Consider the following 13,044-nt stretch of genomic DNA (forward strand, 5'->3'; position numbering starts at 1 on the left):
GGTTCTGACTGTTACTCTGTAGAAAAACACAGAACAGCTTTTCATCTAGCTCTGCAGCACATCATGCGGGCATGTTTTCTTGTGTTTCCGAGTCTGTGTTTTGTCTTCTGTCCCTCTCTTTATTGGCTGTACCTGACTTACAGTAGTCCATGTGTAGGGATGTGTCGGTTGCCTGGAGTATGTGTGTTCAATTAATGTTGTTCAGTAGAACAATGTTATATGATGTTCACTAGAAAAGCTTTAACAAACTCTGTATATATGATTTTTAAAACCTCATTTTGTTGTTTAGTTGGTCTTATAGGCTTATCTGCACACGCTGCAGATTTGACCTACTGGCCTAAAATCATTAAATGATTATTCATCCCCTTGTGTTTTGACCTTTTCCCATAAAACTGAGACTGGGCTGTTTGGTGGCACACATAGCATAATAAGTTGTCCAATCATATTTTCTTTTCAGTAAACTAATGCTCTTATGTTTAATAGTAGTAAGCACTGGTTGCCCTTTGCCCATAGTGTTTACCTCTAGCACATCAGATGTTCTGGCAGCCTGTAACCAAGACACATCTAGGTTATCTGCCATGTTCACTCCAGTGTTTGAGGTGAAGAGCTTTTTGGGCTGTTTTAATAGCATTTAAAATGTAATGGCTACAACATACAGATATTTTAAATAATAAAGGACAAATATTTTAGACCTTTGTAATTTGTCTGTTCTGACATAAGGGAACCCACCAGCTGAGAAATACTGGTACAGAATTATATAGAGTATAGTGTGTCCAAACTCGGTCCTGCAGAGTTTAGCTCCAGCTTGCTGAAAGTTTCTAGTATGCCTAGTTGTTTAGCTGGTTCAGGTGTGTTTAATTGGGGTTGGAGCTGTCTCTGTAGGACAGTGGCCCTCCAGGAGCAAGACTGGACACCCCTGGTATATAGTCTTCAAATCTTAAAAGTATGTTTTTATTATTTTATATTTAACTGCAAAAACTGTAATATTAAAGGTGCCCTAGAATTAAAAATTGAATTTACCTTGGCATAGTTGAATAACAAGAGTTCAGTACATGAAAAAAAAGACCTAAGCTGAGTTTCAAACTCTATTGTTTCCTCCTTCTTATATAAATCTCATTTGTTTAAAAGACCTCCTGTTACGTAACAGTCGGGATCATTAATATGTACGCCCCCAATATTTGCATATGCCAGCACATGTTCAAGGCATTACACAAGGGCAGAACATCTGGATGTGCACAGCTGAATCATCAGACTAGGCAAGCAAGCAAGGACAACAGCGAAAAATGGCAGATGGAGCAATAATAACTGACATGACACGATATTTGTAAATTGTCTTTCTAAATGTTTTGTTAGCATGTTGCTAATGTACTGTTAAATGTGGTTAAAGTAACCATCGTTTCTTACTATATTCATGGAGACAAGAGAGCCCTCGCTATTTTTATTTTTTAAACACTTGCAGTCTGTATAATTCATAAACACAACTTCATTCTTTATAAATCTCTCCAACAGTGTGTAATGTTAGCTTTAGCCACGGAGCATAGCCTCAAACTCATTCAGAATCAAATGTAAACATCCAAATAAATACTGTACTTACGTGATTAGACATGCTGCATGACGAACACTTTGTGAAGATCCATTTTGAGGGTTATATTAGCTGTTTATGCTGTTCAAGGCAAGCGCGAGCTCCGGGGGCGGGGGAGCACGAGAATTAAAGGGGCCGCAACCTATATATCGGTGCATAGTTAATTATGCCCCAAAATAGGCAGTTAAAAAAATGAATAAAAAAAAAAAATCTATGGGGTATTTTGAGCTGAAACTTCACAGGCACATTCAGGGGACACCTCAGACTTATATTACATCTTTTAAAAAGACGTTCTAGGGCACCTTTCATGAAATAAAAGTTCATTTAAGTGTACTTGGAGTACACTTTTATGATGATGTTTCTGAACACGCATAAGTACACTTTTAAAAAGTGCACTTTTATAATAATGTCAAATATGAAAAATGTCAAGTTTTGTTTTAAAGCACATTTTAAATCATTATTTTAATAATCTTTTATTGTTCTTTAAAATAAGTACACTTATTTTGATGTGTTGAATAACATACTAAAGCAAGTGTAAATTACTTGATTATAATTTGAACTGTTGTGTTATTCGATATTACATTTAGGCCCAGTTTCACAGACAATGCTTAGCCTAAGCCAGGATTAGGCCTTTGTCCATTAGGATATTTAAGTATCTTTTATTAACGTTCACTAGAAAAAAACATTACTGGTGTGCATCTTGATACAAAACAATGGCAGTGACATATTTTAAGATATTGTCAGTACAAGTTCCTTTTAGCTAAAACAGCTCAAACATGCATTTTAGTCTAGGACTAGCATAAGCCTTATCTGTGAAACCAGGGGTTAGAGTTAATATATATATATATATATAATATATATATATATATATATATATATATATATATATATATATATATATATATATATATATATATATATATATAAAAATGTGTTAAATTGCAACAATAATTACAATGTGTATTTAAATACATGACATGCAGCTTTCAATAAAATATAGTTTACCTTAAATGCATGTCAGTACATTTGACAGTACAGTTTAGCTCTATTTCAAAGACAATAGAAGTAATTATGAAATTATGAATAAAGATGTACTGAAATCTTACTTAAGTGGGTCAATAAAACACTATAAAGTTCAGCTAACTTCATTTAATAAAACTTTACACTATAATACATTTACATTTAATTTCAATTAACATGCAATTAAGTGTCTGAAAACATTATATTTAGTTTGCACTTTACTAAATGTAGTATTATTTATGTAATAAGTACTCTTTTTAAAAGTATGCTAAAGTGTACTTTTTCATAAGGGTGTTATCACACATAACATACTGTTGTGCGATAATAATTATCAGCTGGTAAGTATTGGCCAGAATGTCAAAATCGGTTTATCTCTAAAATGGATCAAAGTTTGTATCACCAGTCCAGTTTTTATTAGTGCTTTTAATTCGTCAGTTATGGTTTGGGTATCATGTGGTTTTTTGTTTGTTTGTTTGTTTTTAAACCTCTGAACTTCTCACTATAGGGTTAGTGTTTGTAGGACTATTTCTCTAGGTCCAATCTTAGTACATGTTTCTGTCAAACTTGTTTGACTATATATGTTGAAGTGTATTAGAGGGGTTCCTCTTGACAGGCTTATTTAATGCATGTAAAATACTGTGTATGTGTCTCTTTTGGACTGTCCTTTACTATTAGCACTCACGCAGTCTCTCATAGGCCTATGTGTATGGTTTCTATGGAAACACTAATGCGTAGTGACAACAGGCTATAGGTCAGTGGTAGAGTTGTCATTTGTTATATCATTAAACCCACACATAATGTATACAGGGAGCAAGTACTTCAGTCACACACTGCTTCACAGTTTCATTAATATTACTATGAATTTGATATAAAAACATGGCCTGAAAGCAAAACACCAATCACTTTGATGAAATGATTTGGTAGTTAAACCCTCACACACATTTGTTAAATGTCATCATTTAAACAATGACATCACCGTTAGGCACATGAAATACTAACTGTGCTCAGGCACTACCAATTATGGCTTTTGAACTGAGGTGTGTGTGTGTGTTCAGGAAGGATACTTAACCTCGGGATCCCTTACTTCACACACTTGCAGTTGTTTTTGCTAATGTTCTCTTCATTGATATCTGTTGTTATGAAAGCGCCTCCTTGTGTTTAGGTAGGGTACTACAACAACAAATGTAGCATTGAATGTAATGTGAAGTTGTGCTATTTGCATAATCCAACCTTCTCTAACCTAACCTATTTTTTAAATGCTAGCGTTAACTGAGCTGTCTTTTTTTCCCAGATCTGTCGAAAAATCGCTTGATTGACATCCCGTCAGAGGTGTGTCATCTGGTCTCCCTGGAAACACTGAACCTTTATCACAACTGCATTAGAAACATTCCTGATACCATCATCAGCCTTCAGTCCCTTACCTGCTTAAACATCAGGTGAACATCACACTAACACACTCACACAAATACACATTCACAAAGAGATGAATTGCATTGTGTTGTGTCTTTAGTCACAAAATGCATTAACGTAATATATTGGGAAAATGAGAAACTGTAAGTGTGCTCAAAAAAGCATTCCACTATACTACTCATAGTATTTCTGCAGTGAGCTGTATGTATACCATCAATTTTTAGTATGTATTGCCCAGATGACACACTATTAGATTTGTCGTCATATGCAGCTTACAGCCAGAGCGAACTATGTGCTACAATGCATGTGATGAATTTAACCTGCTATCTCAAGTTTGATCTGTGATAAACATTCACAATCTCCCACCTGACGCATTATTTTATTACACTGACTTTAAGACATTTTTTACAAATTGGATTAAAAATGCAAAAAAAAAAATTAACCATATTTATTGCCAAGATGAAAACTGAACACCACTCGCTCAATTAAACTATTACATTACATAAATTTACATATCATACAGGACAACCCAAGATTAAACTTAGTGCATGACATATGCTGCAGTGAAGTGAACCAAATAAACACATTCCCCTCTGGTTGTTCTTCCTGCTTCTGTTCACATCTAGTAAATGTAAATACAGCCACACACACACACACACACACACACACACACACACACTCTCTTTCTCTCGCTCTGTTTGGGTTCTCTCTCTTCAGCCAAATGTCTCCTGCAGAAGGCCTGATATTCACACTGAGTTAATTAGCAATGGAATTTGTTTTGTAAGAAGTTAATGAAGCACTAAGCTCTTTAACGGTTGAGAAGAGTGAATATAAACTGGAGATCAAGCAGAAACTGAAAATCAAGCAGAAAAACTGCGTGAGGTCATAAAAAATGGATGAAAGTTAATCAGAATATGGAAGTGCCAAAAGAAACTGAAAAGAGACTTGCACACAGATATAAATGTTTTCCTTAATGATTTTTATACTTTATAAATTCTATCCCCAAAAACTAATCCTACCCATCACAGAAAACCTGCATTTTTACATTTTTGAGTTCAGATATTTCTGGTATTGCCATGTTTGTGGGGAAAGATGGCAATAACCCCCAACCCCACCCCACACACACACGTGCACACATACACATACATACAGAATATACACACACACTAAAAAATTATACCTTTGTCTGTCATCCTCTAGTCATAACAGGCAACATTTGTCTTGCTATTACTTCTCATGAACCCATAAACATTTCCCTGAAGTCAGTCTTTTTGCTGTTTAATATCAAACAGACAGTATGATGAAGTGTTACAGGAAAACAAATTATTTATCACTTATATTTGGATATGAGTCTTTTATGAGTTAATAATGCACAAAAGCCTCTTTTCAGTGCCTCAAATATTATTAATTAATTACTGTTAATAATTTTATTTCACACATATATATTTAATTATATTCACATACAGCGGGTCTAAAAGTCTAAGAATACTAGTGAATAGGTTTTATTCTTTTTTTTCCCCATTACAGATTATATTGCCATCAAAGTAATTAAAAAAAAAATATTATTTAAAAATTTAATTTTCAGATAAAGCGTACACCTCAACACATGAGGTCCAAAAAGGTGAATATACCATATAGTTTTAATCCAAGTGACGCATATGTGCTGAGTGAGTGATCAGCAACCAAGAGCATGCAACATAAGTGCGCTCTCGCTCTTTTTACCATCAGTTAACATTAGTAATATGTAATTTTACCTTTGCTATTGACATGTCCGACAGAACTACAAACTTTCCAGCGATGTCTGTGAAAAGGGATGCAAACTCGACAAGCTCGCACGTCTGTGCCTATGCGTTCTCAATCCACTCTGCGTTTCGTTTGTCAGCTCATGCACAGCAGCTATATTTATTTTGTTTAACATTCTATTAATTCGATACATTTACTTACTAATACATACTCATTACTCCTTTGTATTTACTATGTACTCATATTTGCTTAACATCTTCAATGTTTCTTTTAATGTTTCTTTTATGTCCAAGTTCAAATTATATTTTGATTCTAACATTTTCCCTCCCACTTTAATGAATACATTGCCATTGATCAGTTTTCCAGATAAATATTTCTGCTTGAGGAGTAGCATTCAGAAAGATGCTGTAATGTGTTTTGTTTGAATGTTGCGGTGCTGTAGCCGGAACCAGCTGTCAGTGCTGCCAGCGTGTGTGTGTGGTCTTCCTCTGCGAGTGCTCAACGCCAGCAATAACAAACTCAACGCACTTCCAGAAAGCATTGGCCAGCTCACCAATCTCATGGAACTGGTAAGTGTGAGCGTGTGTGCTGTACCACTGATGTCTTCATATGCATGAGATGTTTGTGATACTTGCTTTGTGTTTTATGAATATTATTACCATGTTGACTCACCCTTTCTTGACTTGGCTCTTATCTGTTTATGTTGAATGTACTGCTTTTCTCTCATTCCAGTTTTTATTCTCTGGTAGGTCTGCTCCCTGTCTTTTTTCTGTTGCTTTCTTTTGTAACCATAAATGTGAACATGCACAGACCAGGATTTGTAGGGCTATGTTAGGTGGGAAATGGCCCCTCATACTTTACAACCAAATATAGTACTAGTGCTTAGTACTTAGTGTAATGAAAGGTTTGTGCAGAAGCTTGTGTTTGAACAGAAGATAAACATGAACTCTAAATTCTTCCTCTATCTCATCAGGATGTAAGCTGTAATGAAATCACAGCTCTTCCACGGCACATTGGCCAACTTAAAGCTCTGAGGGAACTCAATGTGCACCGAAACCTTCTCTGTGTCCTACCAGAGGGTGAGTCTGCAATCTGTGTGTGTGTGTGTATGTTTCCCTCCTCCAACCTTCTTATCTCTGCAGAAAAGATTTCACTACTCATCACATTACCCATAAAAACTTCCTCTGGTAGATCCACAGCTACAGGAAATCTAGCCCTTGTTTGACCTCTACTCCACCAACCTTCTTATTCAGGTCCTCTCTGTGTCATACATTAAAGGGAAGTTAGTTCACTCAAAAATGAACATTCTGTCATCATTTACTCACCCTTATGTTTTTCTAAATCCAAAAGTCTTTCATTCATCTTCAAATTTCAAATAAAGTGATTTAAATAAGACATTATAAATGTAATTGAAGTCTTCTGAAGAAATAAAATCACTTTATAATTATGAATATATTTAATTTAGGCTTATATTAAACATATATAAACATTGAGTGCTGCTAAATACTAAAATACTAAACATCTAATGCTTTTGCTAACGCCAGTTTTAAACTCTATTGCCCAGTCTGGCCGCTACATCCCTCCTTCGTCCATGTAATTTTTGAACAACAAATTCACACCATATTGTAACAAAGCCAAATAAAACACTCAACCTCATGTTGTACTTATATAATCTACCATTAACACAACACTGGTAGTTGTTCTGAAGAAAAGTTAACTGCCAAGAACATAGATGTAAAGTGTGGGCGTGTTCCTTTAAAAAAAAAACGGCGAAAAAGTGGTAAAATTTTTATGTGAGCCAAGCATTGTCTGAAATATGGCTGGAGTTATTTCAACAGCTTACCTTGGCAATGAAATTTTGCAGCTGAACTAATTATTAAGCTAAATTATGCTGGCAGGTTATTGAAAAATACGTAATCTCCAAGCACATTGTGCCAAAATGACTTCATGGAGCTGAAGCTTTAATATAGATTGCCTGATAGATCAACTTTGATTTATTGCTGTCTTTTACTAAATAACCAATAAATAACACTTATAAATGCCTGTGGAAGCCCAACAAGATTTTATGTAGATGATATGTTTTTTTTTTTGTTTTTTTTTTCTGAATTTAAGATGATATAGTCTAATGTGAGCTTTTTATTATTGATCTTCCAAACATTGAATATCTCTTATTTGCTTTTCAAGAGCTGTTGTGTGCATGCTTTTTCCTGTTTCCCTAGTGTTTTAAAGTGCCCCTATTATGCTATTTTAAAGGTTTCAAATTTGTTTTGGAAGTTTCCTACCAGGGGTGCATTAACACATGGGCTTCCATGGACTGAAAGCTTTGATGGCATTTTTTTTTTTTTTTCATATTAGGTCTGTATAATGCCTGTAATAACATAGTGTTGCTAGTAATGCTGCTTTGTTTATGTAACCGCTATAATTCTGTTGTTCCATATCTACTGGCAAAGAGTGAATTTGCATATTCACCTAAATTTGCATATTCACCTATATTTGACCCATAGACCCACAGTGTTGGAAATGTTAACAAGTGAATCAACAAGATATATTTCGAAATAAAGAATTAATAGGAAGCTAAAATAACATTTTGTTAACATATCTGGTGTAGGCCTACTGTAGCCTTTAGCCCAGGGCCATCTGGTTATCTTAAGTCACCCCTGTCTCCAAGGTTAAAAACACTTCAATTTTCTCACAACATACATTGCAGCATCACCTCTTTTCTCATAGTGTCTGAAACGGTTTATTAAAGGATTCAGCCAATGAAGACTGTTGGCTAGCGTTATGTAGTTTTGTTACAAACCTAGATTTATGCAGGAATTAAGACTAGAATTAATGGCGACCCGTTTCAAGCAGTTCAGAATCTTTTTTTTCTTCTTCTTCTTCTTCTTCTTTTAGGGGACAATAACTCCATTTATCATGCACTTTGATCTTTGAAGCTTTGCAGGCCTTTTACATTGACAAACAGCTATAGTACACACTACATGAAAGATAATATCCAAAAAAGCATAATAGGGGCACTTTAACTTTTGGCTGCCCCCTTGTTGCAAAATGTATTCACTTTTGTGGTTTAGTAATTATCTGTATGTGTGTGTTCTAGATTTGGCAGATTTACCCCTGGTCAAGTTTGATTTCTCCTGTAATAAGGTTTCTACTATTCCTGTCTGCTATCGAAAAATGACCCAGCTCCAATCATTACAGCTGGAGATCAATCCACTTCAGAGCCCTCCTGCACAGGTAACACACACACACACTCACATTTTATACTTCAGTACTCTCACAACTATTTTGACTTTATTTTGCTGCTTTTAGATCTGCATGAAGGGCAAGATTCATATATTTAAATACCTCGCCATGGAGGCGTGTCGTAGTGACAAGATGGCCGATGCCTTGTACCTTCCTGTCACAGACCGCCTCAGCTTGACAAGGCCCACCAATGGGAGGTCAGTCCTCATGATTATCAAGTAGAATTGTGTTTGAATTAATTTGAATTGTATTATGATGATTATTAAATCACAAAAGGAAAAATTAGGCACTATGCTATAATGTCTAAAATGTCCTCCTTATTATAAACAAAGCATTTATTTAATCAAGCTCCAAAAACAGCTTGTTGCGTTCTGGATCACGTTGAAGGTTATATATGTTTGGTAAAGAATCCTAAAAAATGACTACCTCTTAATAAAAATCACATAATGAAGTGTAGTAAAATAGACTGACTATAGACTAAAAAAGAAGATTTTTTTTTATTTATTTTTTTTTATTGGCTTTATAGACATATAGATTGAGAGTGACTCTTGAAGGACCAGCAGCACATCTTTTTGTACCACTGTTTGAAGAATTCATCTTCCAGAATCTGGCAGTAATTTTTGGGAGTTTTTTAGTCCATCTCCTACCCTGAAGTCCATCTTGCAGAGATGGACTAAAAATTAACTCCCAAAACTTACTGCTACATTCTGGAAGATGAATTCTTCAAACAGTGGTACAAGAGGATGTGGTGCTGGGGGTAATTTTTTAGGATTCTTTACCTAAGTTATTAAGTTACCTAAGTTTACCTCCAGGTAGGTTGCAGTTCTGGAAATTGGTGGCACTGGAGACTGAAGGGTTCCTGGTGGTTTCACACTTAATTATTCACTTTTCTTCTCCACCTGTTTTTGTCTGACCCCGCTGACCCAATGAGCATTTTGCTGTCCATTGGTCATGCCTTAACTTTGCAATTTCTAGTATTGCATCCTTCTCATGAGCGTTTAACAATTTTTGACTTTTCAGTCTTGAGTTAAATCTCTTTTTTGGCTCATTTTGTCTGTAAAAGCAAACCTGCCTAATAATTATGCACACCTTAATATAAGGCGTTTTTCATTTCTAGCCTTCACGAACAATTATATATCACTTATAAATGATTAAATACAAAATTAATAGTAGTTATTAAGATTAATGTGGTTTGTAATTGGTAAAATGTTACTGGAAAAAAAATTTGATCAGAAAATCAACTTGCATAATATTTATGGACGCAGTGTATATATAACCAAATCATGCACCGCTAGATGGGTGTATAAAAAGATCTGAATGTGGAATACAGTGTGGAATCTAAAAAAAAAAAAATCCAGGTCGTGTGTGTATGTGTGTAAGCTGTCATTATCATCCTTTTCTCAGGAGAATCCTTTTAATAGACTGCAGGGGGTCACTCTTCTGAGGAAGAGTGAGAGAGAGAGAGAGACTGAAAGATTTCTTTCCTTTTCTCATATGAGAGTCATAGGCTCCTTCTCTCTCTTTCTGTCCTGTGCGACCCCTAACTTCTAATCCCCCTCTTCTTTTTGTCTCAGCACTGAGGATATTGATCAGCACAAGAAACTTGACAGTGACTCTGGGGTAGGCAGTGATAATGGAGACAAACGCCTTTCTGCAACAGAGGTCAGTCTCTATGTGTGTGTGCCTGTTTGAGTGGAAGAGAAGTGTGTGACCATCCTGTCTATGTTCTTTGCATGTTTGCATGTCTATTTCCATATTTATTCATCTGCTATATAGTGTTTTCATCAGTCCTGCAAATTTGAGGCAATAACACTATTAAAGGTGCTAAAGAGGATCTTTTCGTCGACTGAGAAACCAAAGACTGTTAGTGAGTTTTTGAAATGAGCGCATACGTAAGAACAACCCCCCTCCTTCACAGCTCCTTTCAAGGGAAGCGTCCCAAAACTCGTGCACGAGTATTGGAACACGAATGTTTACCACCAGCATGCGCTGTGTCGTGTTATGCTGCGTTCACACCGAACGCATCTGAGGCGTCTGATTTACATGTTAAGTCTTGCTCGTCTCTCACAAGGAACGTCATGGCAGTGAATGACAAGCCAGAGGGCCAATCCGCGCACGTCTCTCACAAGGACCATCACGGCAGTGATTGACAAGCCAGAGGGCCAATCGTTTACGCGATGATTGCGTAAACGATTGGCTGATGTTTTTAAGGCCCTACCTCGTGCACAGATGATGTATATTAATATTATTCCTTTCAGTGCACCTAATAAATAGTCTTTAATCAGTTAGTAAAGACAGTTTCAAGTAATATTGAAAAAATGTATAAAACAAAACATCCTCTTTAGCACCTTTAAAAACATCTGTTAATGTGTTAGTTAGCTTATGGTTGGGCTGTGGTAGAAAACTCAGAACTGAGCTCATATGCTTTAGTGACAAAGGTCGAGTTGGTATCTGACAGTTATCATGCAGCATAGAGTGTCACTCTCAGGTCAACTGTGTATGTCAGTGTTTTGGTTTCTCTGTAGTGTCATGCTGTGTAACCCCGCCCATAGTGAAATCGCATTGGTCCAAAATCCTGCTCAAAATAACTGTATGTTAAACATTAACTATTCTCTGATTGACTGTCATCATCATTTCAATAAAATATAAAGAATTGATAATAAATGTGAAAATAATGTCAGATTAAAACTCTTAACATTTATTTTTAAGGCTGAAATTAGTGATTAGTAAAAGTGAATAGAATACATTGTAGCTAGTAAGTGTGTGCTAGTAAGTCTTGGTCTGATGTGACATCACTTTCAGTTCACTTGTGTTAGATGTTGTGGTTTTGTGTTCCAGCCTTCAGATGAAGACAGTCTCAGCTTGAATGTGCCCATGACCAACATCACAGAGGAGGAGGGCTTGAGCAAAGACGACTCCAGTGAACACATCAGCGCCCTGACAGGTGCTGCTCACACACGCAAACACGCCCTCACATTTGTGGGCAGGATATTAAAGGCCTGTAAAGAAAAACATCCTCTTACTGGGCTGACACAACATTGCTGTGAGACTTTAGGCAGCCTGCATGAGACCCAGTTTAAGCCCAGGGGAGGGTCCCGGATAGGAAGTGTGGATACTGGTCAGTGTCAGCACATAAGGAGAATTAAGGGAGGAGGAGATGAAAACTGAGAACATTGCAGGAAGAAAGGAAAAGTGTGTGCGTGCTGAACTTTAGAGTGTGTGTAACTGCTAAGCTGATGGGAGGGTCATTTAAGCTTTCAAGATTTACTTGACATGTCCACTTTGTGTGTGCATGTGTGCTGTTCATTCTAGAAGAGCACTACAGAATTTGAACTTGTTCAGATTTCTGTTTGTTTTCAGTTGGAGTAATGTTCCAGTGTTCCAATTACGTTTTATTGACAGCAATTATGACAATGTCAGTTTTTTTAATACAAAAAAACATTACAGAAATTCATTTTACTTTGGTCGGTAATTTTAAGTTATGGATGGTGAATTCTGCACTATAATTCCTTTGTTAAGAATTACATTTAGTGTCTGTAAAAATGTATTTATCAACGTCAATATAATAATTTAGCCATGTTTATGTCTGTCTTGTAGTAGACAGAAGTCCGTCGGAATCTCTTAAGGAACGTCTGGGTTATCGAGACTCTGCACTCAGCTCTCCATTCGTCAACTATATCAAAGTAAGCATGTTCAAGATTGTTCTTTTCTCATGCTCTGTCAGAAATGTATTCAAATCTATAGCTTGATTAGCACCAGCACAGGCACCAATATTCAGTCTCCATGATTTTTCCAGTTGTTTGTCACTTCATTGATAAGATTAATAATAAGAATTGATCAACTATTCTAGAGCTTGGCATAGCTAGAAATATATGTATTCATAAAAAGTATAAAAAATACCCATGCAGTTTTAATAATAATTTTGACTTTTCCAGGTCTAGAAATCGCACAAAATTAGTCTCACATATCGTCATATTTACAGGTTTTTCCAGACTGCAGAAATCCTGGTTCTTCAAAGAGTAGTAGTTGTTGATGTGTTGAATTAA

General features: G+C 36.0%; 1 protein-coding gene across 3 annotated transcripts in view; it reads left to right on the forward strand.

Moving 5' to 3' along the window:
• lrch1 (leucine-rich repeats and calponin homology (CH) domain containing 1) overlaps positions 1-13,044 on the forward strand; it is a 48,467-nt gene that overhangs the window by 15,190 nt on the left and 20,233 nt on the right. For all 3 annotated transcript variants that reach the window (XM_067410600.1, XM_067410598.1, XM_067410599.1), the window contains exons 2-9: positions 3,894-4,038; positions 6,198-6,324; positions 6,729-6,834; positions 8,853-8,989; positions 9,065-9,195; positions 10,573-10,660; positions 11,837-11,942; positions 12,596-12,681. In XM_067410600.1, the coding sequence (XP_067266701.1) occupies positions 3,894-4,038; positions 6,198-6,324; positions 6,729-6,834; positions 8,853-8,989; positions 9,065-9,195; positions 10,573-10,660; positions 11,837-11,942; positions 12,596-12,681 (926 nt within the window). The remainder of the gene's footprint in view (positions 1-3,893; positions 4,039-6,197; positions 6,325-6,728; positions 6,835-8,852; positions 8,990-9,064; positions 9,196-10,572; positions 10,661-11,836; positions 11,943-12,595; positions 12,682-13,044) is intronic.

Source organism: Chanodichthys erythropterus, chromosome 14, assembly GCF_024489055.1.
Source record: "Chanodichthys erythropterus isolate Z2021 chromosome 14, ASM2448905v1, whole genome shotgun sequence".
NCBI lineage: Eukaryota > Metazoa > Chordata > Actinopteri > Cypriniformes > Xenocyprididae > Chanodichthys > Chanodichthys erythropterus.